The 19,921-nt window shown below is 40.8% G+C and overlaps 3 protein-coding genes across 6 annotated transcripts; 1 reads left to right on the top strand and 2 right to left on the bottom strand.

The window, feature by feature from the left end:
- Positions 1 to 7: 7 nt before the first annotated feature.
- Positions 8 to 10,381, bottom strand: pigq (phosphatidylinositol glycan anchor biosynthesis, class Q). Of its 3 annotated transcripts, XM_047572954.1 has the most exons (15): positions 10,337 to 10,360; positions 9,425 to 9,582; positions 8,133 to 8,328; positions 7,734 to 7,920; positions 7,452 to 7,642; positions 7,131 to 7,327; positions 6,920 to 7,051; positions 6,583 to 6,703; positions 6,286 to 6,412; positions 6,005 to 6,158; positions 3,201 to 3,312; positions 2,627 to 2,707; positions 2,319 to 2,433; positions 2,157 to 2,218; positions 8 to 2,076 (listed from the first exon to the last, which is right to left on the bottom strand). In XM_047572954.1, exons 3-15 carry the CDS (start codon positions 8,283 to 8,285, stop codon positions 1,924 to 1,926), a joined length of 1,785 nt encoding a protein of 594 aa, XP_047428910.1. In that variant the 5' UTR covers positions 8,286 to 8,328; positions 9,425 to 9,582; positions 10,337 to 10,360; the 3' UTR covers positions 8 to 1,923. The 3 variants fall into 3 exon arrangements, with proteins under 3 accessions (XP_047428910.1, XP_047428913.1, XP_047428912.1); XM_047572957.1 differs by lacking the exon at positions 9,425 to 9,582 and having other exon boundaries at positions 10,337 to 10,381; XM_047572956.1 differs by lacking the exons at positions 9,425 to 9,582; positions 10,337 to 10,360 and adding an exon at positions 8,873 to 9,056.
- A 1,695-nt stretch (positions 10,382 to 12,076) lies between these two features.
- On the top strand, positions 12,077 to 14,552 carry eef2kmt (eukaryotic elongation factor 2 lysine methyltransferase). 2 transcript variants are annotated; one of them, XM_047572034.1, is made up of 8 exons: positions 12,077 to 12,234; positions 12,566 to 12,628; positions 12,744 to 12,824; positions 12,958 to 13,056; positions 13,277 to 13,410; positions 13,684 to 13,928; positions 14,124 to 14,261; positions 14,413 to 14,552. In XM_047572034.1, the coding sequence occupies exons 1-8, from the start codon at positions 12,121 to 12,123 to the stop codon at positions 14,511 to 14,513; spliced, it is 975 nt and encodes a 324-aa protein (XP_047427990.1). In that variant the 5' UTR covers positions 12,077 to 12,120; the 3' UTR covers positions 14,514 to 14,552. The 2 variants fall into 2 exon arrangements, with proteins under 2 accessions (XP_047427990.1, XP_047427988.1); XM_047572032.1 differs by having other exon boundaries at positions 12,955 to 13,056.
- Positions 14,520 to 19,915, bottom strand: alg1 (ALG1 chitobiosyldiphosphodolichol beta-mannosyltransferase). Its single transcript, XM_047572030.1, has 13 exons — positions 18,694 to 19,915; positions 17,939 to 18,016; positions 17,745 to 17,848; positions 17,343 to 17,491; positions 17,048 to 17,137; positions 16,769 to 16,882; positions 16,434 to 16,555; positions 16,188 to 16,226; positions 16,039 to 16,098; positions 15,695 to 15,805; positions 15,435 to 15,549; positions 15,120 to 15,195; positions 14,520 to 14,887 (listed from the first exon to the last, which is right to left on the bottom strand). The coding sequence occupies exons 1-13, from the start codon at positions 18,983 to 18,985 to the stop codon at positions 14,753 to 14,755; spliced, it is 1,485 nt and encodes a 494-aa protein (XP_047427986.1). The 5' UTR covers positions 18,986 to 19,915; the 3' UTR covers positions 14,520 to 14,752.
- Positions 19,916 to 19,921: the final 6 nt, after the last annotated feature.

Below are 19,921 nucleotides of genomic sequence, written 5' to 3'. Positions count from 1 at the left end.
TCTTACACTCTTTTAGCGATTTTTAATGTAAATTAAAGACATTATTGACACCGCGAAGAAGAACATCGTATCAATTAATCTCTGAACATCAGAATACACAAAAATAGGTTAAACTGAGATTAAATGAAATGGCACCAACATTCCATGTGATTCACAACATATATTTCCTGAAATGCTGAATACAAAATTAGGTTTAAATCTCACACACACACTGGAATTTGTATATTGCCACATGAATATTTCTGAAGGGTGGTTTACAGTCACAATTTATCAGTCTTATTTGAATTTCACTTAATTAAATGTGAAAAATATCATATTTGTCCCATTTCCCACGATATTATTGGTGTTGCGTAACCATAGCCTGAATATTATGAAATATGATATACAGTAGTAGGATGAGTGTGATTGTATGTGTGTCAGATTGGTTTTTATAATGACTCATCTCTCCCTTCAGCTTTGCCAGAACAATCTCCTGAGGATGAACAACCTACACAAATAATGAATGAAAGATACAGACTTGCACCAGCTTGACTGAAACCATTAAAGCGCTTTTGAAGTGTGACAGGCCTGAAATATGCCAATAATCATACTGCTACCGTGTTAAAAGTACGGACTGGCACTTTGATTGATTGACTGAGTTAAAAGAGGATTTCAGAGTTACAGTTATTACCCATGAAATCATTTTTTTTATTTGCAGTGTATGGACATCATGATCAATGGAGCATGTAATTAAAATGTAATTTAGATAAAAATGCACAGTTACCAGTTTAATTCTTACAAATGACAAAAGGAGGCGAAAAACTAGTTTGAAATAAAAGAATGATACACGTTAAAACAACAATTTTAATTAATGCCTGCCGTCGGCTACAGTTAGTTGGAGTGTGTTTAGCCTAACGACGGCCGGACACAGGAGGAAACAGTTAACCAACTAATCAAATATTCAATCAAAAATGTCATTATTAAGCATACACAAACAGACTTTAACATCTAGTAATCATCTGTCAAGTAGTTCCAATTTATAGAGGTAACATGGTGATAGAAAAAAAAAACATCATTTAGACTAAAAAACTATGTAAAATAAAATAATAATAAAAAAAAAAATTAGTTTGTCCAGTTATTATTATTTGATCTTCAAATGTGTATCGCGATATAAAAGTGAACACACAATAACTGATGTTTAACCAGCAGGATTTAAAGTAACAGCTTTTTTATGAATAAAAATACTGTTTACTTCCCTTGAATTGTTTAGCTACCCAAGGTCAGGTGGCTAAATGTTTCGACAGGAGACACAACAAACATGGTTACCACAACATCCTGCAGAGACACACCATCCCATCTGGTCTGAGCTCAGTGGGACCATCATTAGACCTCCAGGTCCCCTGAGGGTCGTTTGAGTGATGGGGGGCTGCATCAAATGACCCGGCCTCTACAATCACACACCTAAACCCTAAACTGAGATAAAATATAATCAAGAAATATAAAATCAAGTAAAAGGAGTGCATTCTAACCACGCGGGTAAAGTGTTAAATAATAATTCATTATTATGTATCCTGCTGCCCTACTTTCAGAGACAAATAAAGGAATTTTCTTGGTCCCTCGCAAAAAAAACATGATCGGTGAAAAGAAAAGAATATATCTTTCAAACAGCAGAATGATAAGTAAAGGACTTTCACCTTCATGATCACAGCTCTTAAAAAAACACTACAGCAGGATGTGACTACTCGCCGGGTTTTAGTTTCTGTTCACTGCGCTGTAAAACATATCTCTTATGATTCGGCAGCTTCAGTTGACACGCCGACGTTTGTGCCTTAGAAAGGAAAAGCAGCACATCTCAAAGGTCTTCTGTCTGTTTCAATCTCATCATTTATTCAGTCTCTTCCCTTTTCTCCGCCTCGTCATCGCCACACTTCTGGCTCACGCGTCTTAGTCAGTCTTGGTGGTTTTGTGTCTCCAGGGGTAAATCAGCTCTCCGACAAACAGCTTCTTGACCAGGGCGCCCCACGAGTCTTTGGGGTAGCAGCTGTAGGTCGGAGTACGGTAGGTTTGAACCGCAGCGCTGCCCTTCAGAGGGTTAATCTGTGGATTAAAACACGAAAATGATTATAGACTGCGCTATGACTATGCAGGAGCCTTAAATGGAAAGTGAGAGCTCTTACCTCCATCATCAGGTGAAGGGCAGATCCCGGCTCGTCACACAGCACTCTAAACTTTACGCCTTCTGCACAACGCAACGCACAAAAGGACATGCATTTAGTTTAAGCTTTGACTTTAAGACTTTTTTACCAGGACTTCGTTCCAAAGATGCAAAGGGGTTGTACCTGCCAGCCTGTAGGACCGACAGACGCGGAGGGCCACGGCGAACAGGGGGAAGGAGTTGATGAAATCCACGCTGAGGTGGAGGACGCCCTGAAACAGCACCACCACCAGCCGCAGCTACACAACACAGGGACACACAGGCTTCAGAAACAAACACACGCTGCTGGGAAGTATTTGTCTAGTCACATCAAGCATGTCAAACCGGAGAACAAATAGAAAAATGTCAGTGGAAATGAGTGGTTGCAGTTCTTAATCGTAAGTTGTTTTTTTAAATTATTTTTTGAGGGAACTGATGTAAAAGTGTGTTTACCAGAGTGAAGACTAGGTAGTAGAGCGCCGTGGTTGGCAATAGGAACAGCAGGATGGTGAAGAGCAGCGTTCCAATGAAGAGCTGGAGAAACGCAAATGATGATGAATTCCTTTAATCATAACCTCATTGCTGTAACAGCTGGATTTTTAGAGCTATGTGGGAAATCTGGTTTTGGTTTCCATCTTGAAATTGCTCGTACAAAAACCAATTACGACGCACTTACCAGAGTCATTTGTAATTGTTTATAGAGCTATAAAACTGTGGCGACAAAAAAATGTGTCATTTAATAATCTAGGTTACACTGGAATAGAGTGTTTTATTTTTTAGTAGCACGACAGCTCGGGGTATTTCATCCTCAGATCCAAGACTGAATGGAAATAACATGATTTATAGCTATGAGACATCAGACTCTCCTCTTTCTATCCCAACTATAAAATCATTTGCGAGACGGATGCAGAGGGGAAATAAGAGACCCAGAACAGGGAATATTCCAGGTAGGCGATGAATCTGAAAACAAATCACATCCAAACGGTTGGAGCTGGTTATTTGTTCTGAAGGAGCAGGTGTGCGTTACCTGGTCCAGGTCATAGGAGCAGGAGTCCACTCTCTGCCGCAGGACGTTCCACTTCTTACCCCTAAAGAGTCTCCAGAGGGACGAGAGGCCGTAGATCTTCAGACAGTACAACCTAAAGGAGGAAATAGCAAGCAAATTGACAGTATTGAACATGTGTACATCAGGGATCAGGTTCTTTTCGTCACAGATGCTGAAAAACCTTTACGCATTAGTCCAACTGTTGTTCAGAGGGTCGCGAATGTAGGGACACATTTTAAGGGAGAACACACGCGTTGGATGATTTTATATGGATGCCTGATCTGATCCCATTGGTCAGCTTTGTTGGAATTCTCAAATAGAAGGAACTCGAAAACATTGGGGCTTGTCGCCGCTTTTAAAGCATTTCGAGCTGAACAAACCTGCTGATTTCATCTGTATCTGTGATGATGTATGAATGAGAGATTCCCTGTCACAGTGAGCTCACCTGGCTAAGTAAAGGATTAATTAAGAATCATGGTGACTAAGCAGGAGGTGACAGCGCATTTGGGAAAACTTTACAGGAAACTGGCAAATGATGGCATTTAGAATTGATCACCCATCGGAAACAAACAAGCAAAACGTGATCATCGGGTTTCATATCTATTGATCACATACTCACTCTACATTATCTTTCTAACAGAGAAGCTTTCTAACTCAGAACCACAGCGGCGCTTCCTGCATCTCCTCCTGAGTCGATGCTGGACTGCGACCACGGACAAGATATTTTTAGGTCCAGATTTAATGGAAACCTCTGACGCCGACTCTCTACGAGAATTTAAACATTCACTCGAGCATGTTCCAAGAGCCGTTGGAGCATAAATATGTAACGAGCAAAATGGGTAATATTTCATTATGCACCATGGGCGAACGAGAGCTATCTTTAGAGAAGAAATGCATAATTTAGACAATCCTCTCTCCCCCACTTTTATCACAGCGTTCAGGCCTCCGTCGCACCTCGCGTCAGACTCACGGCCGCCGTTCCTCCGGGTGAACGCGTGACGCGAATGGAAGTCGGAGGAGGTGAGCGCACGCGATCAGTCATGATTTAAGAAAATCAGGAATTAAATATCGCCACACGTATCCTTTAATCCCCGAGCGGGATTTAGCAGTGGTGCCACAATTTAACACGGTTTTTACATCCCTCAACGTGTCATCTTATTGAAGGAGATTAGGAGACGGGGATGTTTGAAACTTATATATAACAAAACTGTAAACATAAGGAGCCACTGACAAAGATTAAGCTATGCTAGGTTATTCCGAGACAACTGAGCCCACAAGGTAGGTTTATTTATTTAGATCTGAAGTTAAAAATGGGAGGTTTCTATGGTTGCTATCAGAGTTCAGTGCATTTTATGTTTGCTTGATTTAAGATTCGCCTCAGGACTCAAAAACTATAGCAAGGGAGTCTGAGTCCCTGTCCGTCAGTTTTTAGTGCCCCTTGGAAACAACCTTTGCCCTTTCAGCTCAGTTCTCTATTGTGCAGCATCAAATAGGTGTGCTGCAGTCCGTTGAGCCCTTAGGACAACCGTACGCTCCGGAGTTTAGATCATAAACAAACCACGCTCACAACGACAATGCTAACACATCCCTGTTAGGCAGTTCCAGTTCCACAGGTATGTGACGCTCAGATAAATTCAAACGTTGACTTAGAGGAAACAGTAGAGTTATTACGGTGAGGTGAACATGAATGTCTGTGAGCAGTGATCTCAGATACGCCATCATCATCAGTGTGCAATTACTTTGTCTCATCGTCTATTGTGCTGCTGAGCACAGGCAGCACAAACATCTTGAGCAAACCGACTAAAAGAGCGGAGCAGAATGTCTGCCAGCTGAAGTAAGAAACTTGAATTCTTTATTTTTTTATTCCCACCGACATCTGACCCAGTTGTGCAACAGTGACGTCAAAGAAAACATCCTGTTCTGCACGTCGAGATTCTGACGTTGCACGTATTGCTGCAGCATTAAAACCACACGGAATATAACAACTTCTCCGTCATATCTCTGGGAATAAACGTCTCCGTCTAAATTATGAGTGACTTCATGCTTTGTGAACCAGGAGCATATGGAGGATCTGCACTAACGCGTTAACAGATGGTTTCTAATGATTAAAACCACTGTCTGAAGTCGTCAAGTGATCGCGTCTAAAGGGATTCATTTCTGCTGCAATGAATACCTCCTGAGCCAACATCTGGTTTTGTTTATGTGATTTGAGATTCAAGTCCAACTGCATTCGCTGCTGCGTTCGGCTCGTTTCTCTATCTGGCTGTTTTTTCTGACTCGCAGCATTTTAACTGTGTTTTGTTAATTGGGTGTTAAAGAGCACTGGGCTCTAAGGTGTGACGCGTGTTCCACAGTTGCAATTGTCTGCATTTTCCATTTAATTAACAGGAGGAAATGTCTACATGTTAGTGGTAATCGCTACAATTAAAATGTCTTTGCTGGACCAACAGACGAATCAAATGACTTGGAAAAACTAGTTAAAGCAACAACTCACTCAGATACATTAGTAGATAGTGCTCTGAAAGCATCTAATGCCATTCTATCAACATTTCTTAATTCTGCAAATTTCAGATTTGTGGTATAATGATCACTGTATAATATTGTATAATTTATATATAATTTAAAAAAAAAAGTGGAAGGCCTCAAACTGGAAAGAATTTCAAATAGGAAACACATTTTTTTTTTATCTTGATGACAAGCTCCTGGTTCTCTACTTGTAGAAGTAAAAATATTGGACATACAGAATATATATATATATATATATATATATGTATGAAGTACAGTACCTGGCTCCATAGACGTAGAAGCAGTAGATGTGGAAGGTGAGCAGAGCCACCATGTCGGAGAGCAGAGAGAGGGCGAAGGTGAGGCCGAAGCAGGCTGACAGTCCTCCGTACCACAGGATCCCCTCAATGAACGGAGACATCAGGTGGATGTAGCCTGTACGAGAACACGATACAGCAAACTGAGGCCCGAGCATCACCGGCAGCTTTTATGCGTCGTTTCAAAACGTGCAAAGATTCCGCCACGGCAGAAAAGCTTCGGCGTGTTTTGCGCTGGGACTCACTGATCCAGAGGTGAATGTGGTAAAGGAAGAAACGGCCAAGAACCTGGTCCAGAGCTCTGTTCATCTTCAGCCCAGCTGGAGCTCCCATCAGCCACTGCAGCAGTTCTTCAAGCTCTTTAGACACATGCTGAGGAACATACGAGAGAGGGAGGACTTTAAATGCAACGAAAACAAAATCTTCAGAGGTTTCGTCCGCGTTCAACATGCAGTCTGATATGTCCCGCAGCAAGAATTTATGCTTCTGTGATGATCTCATCGAACACAGTGACCACATCAAGAGAAGACACACAAACTCACATCAGCTACAGGAACCAGGGTGTTGGCCAGCATGGTGATGTGGTTGTCTCTGTAGAGCCACGACATCAGCAACACGCCGAGAGCCACGTCCACCAGGAACGACACCAAGATGTTGGCTTTCCTACCGACAGAGACACAGGCATGAAGGAGAAGAAAGACCTACCAATTTCAGCAGTCTCAACAACATTTATTTAGCTTTTTTCAGCAGAAATGCAGGGAATATCTCAAGGTTTCAAGAGCTGTACGGGCTGTCAGTCCAGTGATTCTGAAGGAGATGCACTTTTGGATTTGGGTGTCAGGAGACACAGAAAAGCTCCACACGTTACCAGAAGCCTACCTCATGAACTGTGTGTGATCAGTGGCTGGTTTCAGCGAGCTGATCGTCCTCATGTGCTCGGTTCTGTAGCTGAGCTGGACACACGTGGACAGTTTACTGGACAGGAAGCGCAGCGGGTAAAGACTGAAGATCCTGCAGATGAAATGAAAAAAATAGTAATTTTCGTGTTTGGACTGTAGACAAAAGGAACAGTTTATTTTCAGACTCTCACCGGATGTTACAGACCCACGTCCATATGGAGAGCAGCCAGCCGATGAGCATGCAGAGCGGCACAGAGGCCTGTTTCAGCAGCTCTACGATGATGCTGGCTTCTCTGCCTTCAGACTGCCAGTGTGTCGACTTCAGTGGTCCGTCATCATATCTGTCCAGGAAGAACAGAGGCTGGCTGCGGGCCACCGTCTGGAACATCTACACGGGGGAGAGGGAGGAGCGTGTTAATAAAACATGGCTACATGCTTAGAAGGTGAAGGTCTGCGGGGTTCTTACAAGAAATGAATGTGGAACAAAAAACTCTAGCTTATTTTTTCTCTACCTGTCTCAGCTCGGACGGCGGATCTGTTTTAGGGTCTCGGTCTCCACTCTGAATGGGGTGAAGCTGCGACAGCATCACCTTCCTCTGCTCGTAGTGGACAAAGATGACCTTCTCCTCATCCTCCTCTTCTCCATCCCCGCCATCCGCTTCCTCTTGCTTCTTTTTTTCCTTACGCTCAGCTATTCTTCCATCTGATTGTGACAAAAAATAAATGGTTCCATTTGTTTTATTAAACTTACTATTCTGGCATATTGACTCACTGGCCGAGTTCGATGGACTCACTTGGACCCTGCTTGAGGATCTCACAGGTGAAGCCCGTCTTTCCCATCTGACGTCTGATCTGAAGCCAGCGTTCCTGGGGGAAGATGGTGCTGAGGTCCCTGAGGAAGCTTTCCATGCCCTCCTGACCCTCTTTGGGTAAACTCCAGGAGCCCAGCACTGACAGCTCCACCCCGCTTTGGGCCTGCATCTTGGACCAGAAAATGGAAAGCAATCCAAAAGGATTTTTTAATGCTAGTTCATGTTGTACTAACTGAACGAGAAGTTTCAATGAATAGAAAGAGGAACAAAGGTGACACCTGCTGGACAAAATAGTTTCCTACGATAAGCCTGCTTTTCTTTCCAGATAGGACTCATGGATTATAAAGGATTATAAAGAGTCAGTCAGTCAGCTGCACCAACCTTTTGGACGTATTGTTTGACCTGGCCGGGGATGAACGGGTAGTGGATGACCGCCAGCACCACGGCTGAGTCATGACCAGAGATCCAGCGGCCCACCAGCAGCCCGCTGTCTGCCCGGTTACAGCACTGTGGGAAGAAGATCTTCAGGACCATGACTACTGTAGATCAGTGTTCAGCCTCCAGCAGCTTTGATGGTCTGAGAAAGAGGATGAAAAAAAAAAACAAAAAAACTATTAAGAGCAGCCAATAAAGCAGAGTTAAGATTAAAACTGAGGATTAAAAAATATGTACTGAAAAATCAAGGATAAAGACAACTGCCATGTTTTTATGTCTGGAGAACAGAAGACCACTGTTAAACAGTAGAAGCTACTTGTTCTCTTCTTACTTTTTTTTTTTTTTAATAGAAAATTTACGAGATGGAAAACTAATTTTTGAAGACCTGCTGAGAGAAACTGGGATTACTACTAACATGACTATTATGAAATAAATGGAAATTACAACCTTTATTTTTTCTGTTTGAAGAACTGAAACAAAGCAGTATTATCTTTTTTTTTCTGTATCGCAGTTTGTGTTTTGAACGGTCCCATATTTAATGCATCTATAGATTATAAATTCTGCAGCATCTAACATTGCTTCATGTAGCACGTACGCCGCCTGCAAAGTGTACCTAACTAACCACAACCTCTCTCGAAAAAATAAATGAAATTAAATAAAATTAACTGTACGTAAATGAACAATACCTGCCGGATTGTAAAGCAGATCCTTACTCTTCATGAAAAAAAAATAGTCCTCTGATGGACACTATTCACGTTTAAGGGAAGAACGGAAGAAGTAGACCGAAGAAAAACGCTAAATTTCCCCCGTGTGAAGGGAGTTTGGTGATGGAATAATAACGGGACTAGACGGTCGGTCTCCTTTTTGCCCTTCAAATATTGAGTTTGCAGCGTGTTGTTGTGGCAACATTGAAAGCCCGGGGTAGGAATGCCATTGATTTCCGTGGCAGAAATGTCAATTAGCAAGCTAGCACGAGAAAGTAGGTTAACTGTAGAGCTAGCTCAAAAAATATAGGGACCTTACTAAACATATATATGAAAAATTATAACGGCGTAACGCTGATTTATTCGGTCCTCGATCTTACAAACTCCGGCTCGATGCTCAGTAAAGTCCGTCCACTAAAAGTGTTAAAAGTATAATTTAATTCAGTGACACGCGCTAAAACAGCCAGCGTAAATGTCAAATTGTGTGACATCAGTATAGATACGCGAAAAGGTAGAACACAATTCACCATTTACCTTTCTTAATACAAGCACAGGCTTTCACCTTCCATCTGAAACGCCGAGTAGAGTTCGCTCTATGCCTTTAGCTGTAACGAGACCGCCGCCATTTTCATTGTTGACAGTCCGTTTCTCTAAAAGGCTCCGACGAATTCGTAAGGGTTCCGCCTAGTCGACTTGCGGAGATATTAGAATTTCAAATGACAAAGAATGAAAAGTCTAAAACAATAACACTTAGGTACAATATTTGTATTCTATCTCCCTGAAATGATGGCACATGTTTAGTCACTTCGGTTTCAACAAAAACTGGAAACTGAAATCTACACGGTTATGGCCAATGCTCACGTTATTGGCGATGGTCACACGTTATTAAATCATTGACATAAATCATCATTGAACTCGACATTACTGTTTTATACCAATGATAATACTGTGTGTTATCTGTTAATATGACTGATTGTCACAACAGGAAGCTTGACTTCCAAACTAAAAGTTTATTCATTAATATTAGCCATTCTGTTTCTATTTTATGTTGATTTACGAATGTACATTCGTTAATTCATTATTGGCAGTGCTATATTATTGTTTCCCGCATCACAGTTAATATACTGTCTTTATTTTATGATACTTTTGTTTTGCAATAGTAAACTCTTGTAAACTGATATATATATATTTATATATATTTGTTAACTATCATTTATGTACTGGCTTATCAGTAATGACTAAAGCTGTTTTGTAATATATATATATATATATTATTTATTTATTCAGGTTTGCATACTATTAAACAGACATATTTTTGTTATTCGTTGTGATTACTAACACATTTCACAAGAGAAATAGTTCTTAAGACGTAATAATTAACAAATTGATCTACTTTGTTGTTTTTAGTTTTTCTAATGAAATATATATAATTTTCTTGTTACTCACCAGTGAAGGTTCAATATGTGCTGTTGCTGTGAATGAGGAGTTGGCCCAACTGTAAAGAGATTTATCTCGTCCTGCAGTGACGCAGCAAGAAAAGAGCGGGATGAAAGACACAAGACTAAAAATAACAAAACATATTCTTAGCATCAAACTCAACAACTAACTAAATAGATGTCTTTCTAAGTGTATACATATTATTATATAAATGTATGCTAAAAAGTAACCATGGCATTTTAATTTTAAAAGATTAATTTTATTTTATTTGCAACATATTATTTATTTATTATCACAATTTTCACAGATGCAATGCAATGAAAGCCCTTTGTCTTAATTTATAGTTCATTCATAGACTGTATGGAGGACCAACTCCGCCATAACTAAAAAATAAATAAATAAATAATGAGTGCAGAAAAAATACCTACAGATTTATACCATAAATAATAAATAAATACATAAATCCCTAATATCTAAATATATATGCCATAAATAATTAAATAAATAAATACCTAAAAAATGTATGTCATAACTGCTATTTATTTATTTAATTATCGATGCACGCACTTCAGTGTGCACAAAGAAATGTAATGCAGATGAGGGGTCTATCCACACCAGCTGAAATTTTCGATGTAAATACTAAAGCATTAGTTTTGCCTGATGATTTTGAATCATTAAGGGTCAAATACCTTAAAAGTATAATAGCTCCACATAAAATGTTTATAAAGATATACATATCTGTATGTTTAAGGGTTTATGTGAAGAAACACACTAAACGTGTGATTAAATGACAAGTGGTAATTCATAAACGTCTATATTCTCTACTACCGTCATGTCCTGTCAAACCAGTTTTCCTGACCTGCTAGAAGTTCTTCTATGGTGCATGAGTCACCTTCATATCTGAGACCTTCATCTTGATTTGGTGAGTTCATTATGCAACTTGTTTTAGTCTCAGAGCTAAAGCTGCACAATTTGAGTTTATATATATACATACATACATATAGAAATATTGTGTGTGTGTGTGTGTGTATATATATATATATATATATATATATATACAGAGAGAGAGAGAGAGATTTCTCAGTGATTGCACTTGTGTAATTCTGTATTGTAGGTTTTGTTTCTTTTGCTGCTGTGTTAACTATTTAATCGGTTTAGAAATGAATGGCAGGTGTAAATTACTGAAAATCAGGAGGCGTGGGCTCTGAAGATTGGAGGAGTCTTCTGGCTTCAAACTCCACATCTCTATTCTTCATGCTGTTGCTCGACTCCCGCACCTGAAACAAGAAAAGAAAAGAGGTGATGAGCGGACTGAACACATTTACAGGAGAAAATGAAGTGAATGAAGTATCAGTTCAATTCAAACTAGTGTGCAGAGTGGATCCTTACCAGCTGGGCAAGAGGTTTGGAGTAGGTCTTATGGATTTCAAATTCCCACATCCTTCAAACACAAAACAACAGTTTAATCTTTAAAGTTCCTCCACAATCAATGTTTGATTTGTGAAATGTTATTTTGCAGTAAAAAATATAGGGCCCCCTGAATAACCCGTCTCACCCGCCTCCCTTTCCCTTTCTAAACACACGTTGTTATGCTTTGTATGTCACGAGTGATTATAATGAGTATTTATGATGCAGTTGATTAATAATTACTGTTTGATGCTTTCACTAAAAAAACGACCAGCCAGGTAGTTGGAATATATATATATTTAAACTACACTAGCCGGTGACTCTCGCCAGATAAAAATCGCGGTGGATTATGGGTAAGCAGGAAGTAAACAAAACACACGTGGAAGATGGCGCATACAAAAGAAATCAGAGAGAAAAGGACCGTAAAAGATGAGGATATTTTAAAAGACTTCCAGGTTTCGTTTTTCGCTATGAGTCGTCTGGCTTCGTTACCCTGGACGGTGAGTAAGAGATAAAACAAGGAGCTAATATCTCGCGAAACTCTATTCAAAATATGTGTCTTTGTGAGCATGCCCTCATTAGCAACATCTTCACTCATTCAAATGATATCCCAAATTAATCGACGGACCATTCTGCGTAATTCGGCACAGATATGACCCGGCGGTAGGGCTAAACTGAACAACATTTCCTGCTTTTTTATCTCAAATGCAGAGTTGAACCCCAGTTTCACGGTAAAGTTGACACATATATAACGTAGAGAATGCTGGTTATTATTTTGACTATAATAATATTAAAAATCAAAGTCACTGTCTCATATCCGATTGTTTACAGTTTGTGCAAAAAGACCTTGAGAGGAACAAGTCAACAGCGTTCATTTCAGAGATACTAAAACGTGTAAGTGGGGCAATGTACAGTCCAATACAGCATATTGTAATAATAAAATTGTTCTGAGTAATCAGTTATGTTTTTCTTGTTTGCTTGTTTTTTTTTTTTTTTTTTTTTTTTACAGACGTGTCTTCATCCTCTGTGTCAGAACTTTCCGCCATCGGTCAAATACAGGAGGCTGTTTCTCTCTGAGCTCATCAGACGGGTCAGTGTTTGTCTCTGAGCTGCATTCAGAACAAATTCCACTTTTCATAAAGCTTTGTTTAATGAAGAAGTTTCGTTAGCTATCGGTTACCAAATAGTAAATGGAATCCGGTGGTTTTTTTTTTCCACAGCAGGAGGCTGCAGACTGTGATCCTCTGGACGAGCTGTACGATGCTCTGGCTGAGGTGGTAGGAGCTGAGGAGACGACCGAGTGCTACAAGAGCTACTTACTGGTACCAAACACACAGCACTTACCCTTTATGGTCTATTAATTGATTAAAAAGTTTCCATTGGTTACTCAAGGTGACTCTTTCACGTTTTTCATTCTGCCCAGATCGACCACCAAATCCTTTCAGTTATTTATTCAGCCCAAATCAGAAGATACTCCTAGCTTGAACCATAAAAAAAAAGAGGATAAAATCCATGTGTCTATCTTCACTTTGTATGTTGCAGCCCAACGGTGAAGCCGTCAGCCTGCTGGAAAACATTGCTCTGATCTCAGAGGGGACGACGGGACTGGTGACCTGGGAAGCTGCACTCTACCTGGCAGAGTGGGCTCTGGATCACAAGCAGGTCTTCAGTGGCCGGTATCAGAACGATCAGATGTATCAGCTGTTGCATCTTGTGCTGATTAGCATTAACAGACGTCCTGTATATAACTTGTGTGAAAGGTTCAATGCAATTTTAAAAACTGAATTAGTCTTTTATCAAGTTAGTTGGAGACTCAGATTTGACACTTAATTGTTCAGTATGAGTAGATCACTTTTTGTTGCCCACATATTTTAATGTTGAATGAATCATCATTATCCTCTAGAAAGCCACAAGTACGAGTTGAGCATTTACATCCGTTCTGTCTGCAGGACGGTTCTGGAGCTGGGCAGCGGCGTGGGGCTGACCGGTATCACCATCTGCCGTTCATGCAGTCCCAACAGATTCGTCTTCAGCGACTGTCATTCCAGAGTCCTGCAGAAACTCGGAGACAACGTCCATGTGAACGGTCTGACCGAGCAGGGGTCTCCTGCAGTTAGCATCGAGGAGCTGGACTGGACGACAGCGTCGGAGGAAAAGCTGAAAGAGATTGGGGCAGACACCGTCATTGCTGCAGGTTCAGTTATTATTTGCAGGGAAAGGAACTGACACAGCTACTGGCTAAAACATATTGGTCATGATAAATCAAAACATCCTTCTGCTGATTAGACCCCGTCTCTGTAAATAACACCTTTCAGACTCTTGAGACTGTCTGTGAATATGTGAACATGTGAATGTTGAAGTCTAACCGACTAGCTTCTTTCTGGTGCAGATGTGGTGTACGACCCTGAAGTGGCAGGAAGTCTGGTGAAGCTGCTGTCCAAGATCCTGAGGTGTTCATCTGCTGAGGTCCTCATCTGCTCCACGGTTAGAAACCCAGACACGTACGGCAGCTTCAAAAAGCAGCTCGGTAAGAAACCACTGAGGATGTTAGAAATTCATGTGTCAGCTGTGGTATTTACAGTTTCCTGCCTTTGTTTAATACATGAACTGTGAGTTGTGCACTAGGGTAAGCTTCAGGGTGCTTCATTGAGCTCACACATTTGTGTTTGTTTTGGCAGAAAATGCTGGAATCAGCCATCAGGTGATGACAGGACCAGTCAGCCACGTATTTCCCTACAACAGAAACTCTGCTATAGAGCTCATTAAACTGTTCAGGTGACACAACTGTAGCACAATAAAGTTTTTATTTACAAATGTACAACGTATCAAAGTGTCTTTTATACATTCAAGTGAAGCAGGACAAAACAGCAGGAATGTAAAAAAAAAAAAAAAAGTGTATTCTTGGTAACTGCACATGCTCATTAGTGAGTGTAAACCCCGACCTAGTCAGAGGTGTCAACAGTTTTAAAAAGGTCTCTGTGGTGGCCCTGTTTCCCGCTCTATTGATACATGTGTATTTCATCTCGGACCAGCGATCAAAGGCAGGACGTTCTGGTCCCAGTTGTCGTCCCAGCGCTGCCCTCTGCTGGTGCGGATGTTCCTTCTGAATGCAGCCAATCTGCCATCTGAACTGGGGAACTCCGACAGGAGAGACTGAAAACAACCACGTCAACATTAGTCTCTTGAAAGAAGCACGAGCAAAGATTGTGTAAAGCACCAATCTCTATCACTCCTGAATTCAGTATACCTCACAAACTCTGCCCCCTCTATGTTGGGCAATGGGACAATAGGTAACGTTAACGGTGTCATTGTATGTTTCAAGAAATGACAATAATAATTAAGAGTTCAGAGTCAGCTATATTTTGTTTCCAGGTGATCCTCTCACCTTGAGCTGCTCAGCTAGCTCCAGAGAGTCTTTGAAGGTCAGTCCGTTCTCCTCGTGCTTCACCAGCTCATGTAAACTGGAGAGAAAAGACAGATGAGTTGAATTTTAAATCAACTTGAGGCAAAAAAGAACATGTTAATAGCAATGTTAAACTAGTATAGGTGATGTGTAATCCAGAGTTGGTCTTAAAGCTCTGATTTGTGTCTTAATGTGCATGATCCCTTTTTAAATAAACTGTAATAATAATATGCATGAAGACAATGATGTCGGAAACAGATGAAACGGAGCGTTATTTGTGCCGTGTTGCGTTCTCACCAGTTGAAGTGGATGGCGCAGACGGGAAGGCAGCAGCCGAACATGTCCACCACCTTCATGGGCAGATCCAGACCACTGGACGACATGTGGAGACAAACACCGAGATCTGCTGAACCTGGAGGACAAAAACACACACAAACACAAGAGTGGGAGGTCAAAATCAAGCTTCTCTGTTGTATTCGTAGTTTTCAAATGTTCGCCTGAATTGCAAACATTTATTCTACATATTCGACATGATTGAATATTATTAAAAAAAATACCTAATAAGACAGGGTAGTCTTCTGCCTCCAGCCAGGGAGTGCAGATCTTCACGTGCTCCAAATGCAGCGAGTCAATGAGCTTCTTGTAGTATTCCTTCTGAGGACCTTTACCTGCACAAATACTTACATGTTAGTGGAAGTATGTCCCTGATGCCTTTGATGAATTCACAACACAAAAATACAAAAGAAGTCCTTCTAGGTGGAGAGTGAAGGAATAGGAATAACCTCAATAGTGGGTACTATAGTTATTAGTTGGAGCTAAACAAGACAGAGCAATTAAAACCCTCTTTTACTTATTATTTGTTCCCTCTGAGACTGATTTGATGCAGAGAGAAGTTTATTACCTGTGATCACGCAGACTAACGACGGTAACACTGCTCCTCCTTTAATGAAACCTTCATACACTGTTAAGAAAAAAAATATTATATGTGAAAACTAAAGATATACATTTTTTACTAATTTATTGTTAATTTCAGTATAAAATGCTTTGTACCTTCAAGAGCCTTAAGCAGGACGGAAAAGTCTTCATCCTCTGTGGAGGGATGAATTAAGAACAGTTAACCACAGTGTCATTACGAGATTAAATCAAGAGATGAAATAATCACATAAAAAGCATAAAAAAATAAGAACGTATGGTTCATAAAGGTTGAACTCTTGGCTGCTTTGGTACAGAGTAATGATGTTCTTCTCCGCAGACATTCATCCACGGTATTTTTTTTTTTTTAATGTCTTCTCTGACCTGTCCAGCTGGTGCTGCTGAGCAGCAGCGCAGGTCGCTCTGCTCTCAACGCCACGGAGCCGTCAGTGGGGTCACGAACTGAGAACACAGTTCCCTCTGCCTCCACCTCTGGATCCTCAGATCTGAAAACACACAGATGTTTTGAAAAATTCTGAACGACCAATGTGCAAACAGTACATTCAGCATCAAACTGCATAAAATGCTAATGCTCCACTAATTGCACTCACATAAACATAAAATTATTCTGCATGTGTTGCAGCGCATGTTAAAACTGAAGCAACTGTTGATGGTTTTTAAAAGATTTTTGGTGACTGAAATACTTGAGTGACACTCACGCCGTGTGCTTGAACTCAGGATAAGTGTCGGCCAGCCTCATGAAGAGCTCGTGCTGCAACTTCACAGGAGCCTCCCTGAAGATGGAGGCGGGTCGGTCGTACAGAGTTGTCGCCCTGCAAAGAAGAAACCGATGTTTATGACACTGCAAGATCCAATAAGAACCAAACCTTCCACAGCTTGTCAGAGACACAGCAGAGAATTGTGCCATAAATTTCTGATTCTGTTCTTGTTCACTAAAAGTGGGATGTTCAACACTGAGAGTGCGAAGCATATCATACTTGATGCCCCAGTTTTTCTGCAAGTCGTCCTTCATCGCGTTGGTAACGCACAGGTTGTGGGTGGCCAGAGGCCCGAAGATGTGCTCATACCTGTAAGATAAGAATGAAAATGCCTATCAGAAAAAAAAACATTAAATCTGCTCAATCTGGTAAATGACTGGAAATCTAGAAATTAGGCACCACCAATCAGGAATTTATTGAAAGACTTGGGAAAGGGGGATAAAAAAGGACATGTCTTAAGTGTTTGATCAATTAATCCATCCATAAAGCATCACAGCTCTGCAGCAGTACTCACCACTTTGCCAGTCGGACGACAGGATGTGTCGGACCATGGCTCAGCGCCATGATGGTGTAGCCGTAGTTGTGCCAGTCGATAACAAAGCTGCTGCCGCGCAGAACGCACACGAGCCAGGCCACAGCAATACTAGGCAACCCAGGAGGATTCTGGGATGCAAACAGAGTCAATAAAAGGCTGGGTCTACACGAAACCTACCTGAGTGGGGAACATTAGATTCATAAATGCAGTGCACATAGTGGTGCTTAATTTGGACATCTCTAGAACTTCTCTTTCTATAAATCTCTTTCTACAGATTCCTCATCCATCCCAAGGGACGTGTTGAAAGAAAAAACGCTCTAATGCTAATAACAAAAAACACTTGTATGGGCTTTGACATCCAGAAGTGGGGATATAACAAACCTGCATTAGAATATGAGACTGGAGCTCCATGGACAACAGCACATGAAGAAGCTGCAGCGACTGAACGATCACCTTCGTTACGTACGTGAGGATTTTGGGACCGACTGGAAAAGAGACGGAGCACTTTGTATGAGCTCACCTTTCTTTTGTTTCATTGAATCACTGTGCACATCTAAAAACAAGGCTCCCGTTACCTCGAACACCTCTCACTTCTGCAATGGGGACAATCTTGATTTTCTTCTCATTCAGCACGTCTTGATGAGGCTTAGTGTCTTAAAGAGAATCAGAGCAAACATACGTTACTTTTACATATTAAAACTGAAAAGAAAACTGAAAATATTTGTAAAACTGCCAATAAGAAATATTTCAGGATTTATGATACTGTTTGTGTTTTATTTTGCAACTCTGTGATTGTTTCACATCTGTCTTTTGAGGTGTGTTTTGTGTCTTGGTCTCTTTTTTTCATTGTTTTATGTTTACATCTCCTCTTGGCCACGCTTGATTTCTGAGTCTGCATTTCTTTTCTTTTGCTGTTATTTAGGATTTGGGTTACGTGTCTCTTCTTGGGATCATTTCAAATCTATTTGAAGCAATCTCTGTGTATCTAATGGTACATGAAGTAATCATTTTGAATATGTCCCTGAAAGTACCACGGTGCTGTTTAGTGGATTTTTGTGATAATTTGTTTGACTGTTGAACAACTAAATATTCACAGCCACTTCTAAAAGGGTGCCTCTTCACTTGAGGCCATCAGCAATCCTCCCATGTGTTCTCGTATACAACAGTAGATGTACTGTGTATATGGATCAAGCATTTTCGTACATGAGATGACACTTGATGAAACTTTATTTAAACCACCATTGATCACATCAGTAGCATCGGCTAAAACATTACAGACGGAAATATGAATAGATAAATAAATGACAATAGTCAGCTCTGGCATTCTTACCTAAAAATCCCACAAAGGTGACATGATATCCATGTCTGCTGAGGGACAAGGAGTGATACTGCATCCGAGGACTGCGACCAATGTCCCCCAACACCAGCACACACACCCGCCGGTCAGTTCCGCCGTCCCGCTGCCGCAAGCTCCGCCACCACAGCGACAACAGCCCGGTGACGACAGCGAGAGACACAGCCGGACACGTTACGCTAGAGTCTGTCACATAACACCCCACAAAACCCGCTGCAAACAACGAAAAAAGTGCGAGAAAAGCCGCGGAGCTGCAGAGCGTCGCCATGTTTGTTTGAGATTTGTGATGACGCGGCTCACCGAAGGGGGCGTGGCTTCGGATTTAAAGGGGCAGCACAGGAGATGTTCAAGCTTTAGAAAGTAAGAGATTTCTTTTGAACTATTGTTAGATTTGATCCACCAAGCCGCCGTCTCACAGCATGTGTTAATAGATGTTTTAACAACAGTAGCTTGTAATAAAGCTTTATTCAAAATTGCAGAACATGGAAGCAGTTCTGCACACAGATAGCCAGCGACAGTAGCCAAACAAATTAAAGTTAACAAACACAACGCACTCTTCACAAAATGCGAGGATTTTCCACATCGCATAAAAACGGTGAACTGAACAGTGTTCCACACGTAAAAGGCACTAAAAGATGTTCTCGGTTCTAGCACAAGGGGGCACTACAAAGATAGGTATTTTTTTACATTTACAATCATGTGTAATACTGTGACATCTTGTGTAATAGTGGCAGAAGGGCATGTGTAGTAGAACAGCATAGAATAGCAACAAAGGGATATTAACCAAACAATCATGTGCACATTTTAATTAATTAATGCTTGGTAACATGCCTTGGTCACCCAGCTCTTGTCTTTGCACTATCCGTAGTTGCATGTTGCATGCTTACTTTTCCTTTGTAAGTTTTTGTTCAGTTATGTTAGTTACAATTATTTTATGTTTCACCTGCTTATGGGGCTCGAGATAGAAATTAGGCTTTAATCTCTCGTATATACACATGTAAATGTTCATTAATACCAACTATCCCATTTCAAAAAATCAATCAATCAGTATTTCCAAATAAAACTATAAACTACTACCTACAAAAACCTTTTATTTGTAGGTATGTTTGTAGGTATTTCTGTTACCTTCTTTTAAGATGGGGCACTGTAGCTACTTAAGGCTACTTAAACGTAAACACGCTGATTCAATTTAAAGAGGCATTGC

Source organism: Mugil cephalus, chromosome 20, assembly GCF_022458985.1.
Source record: "Mugil cephalus isolate CIBA_MC_2020 chromosome 20, CIBA_Mcephalus_1.1, whole genome shotgun sequence".
Lineage (NCBI taxonomy): Eukaryota > Metazoa > Chordata > Actinopteri > Mugiliformes > Mugilidae > Mugil > Mugil cephalus.
The sequence above is the reverse complement of the archived record's forward strand: the minus strand, read 5'-3'. Positions and strand labels throughout refer to the sequence as shown.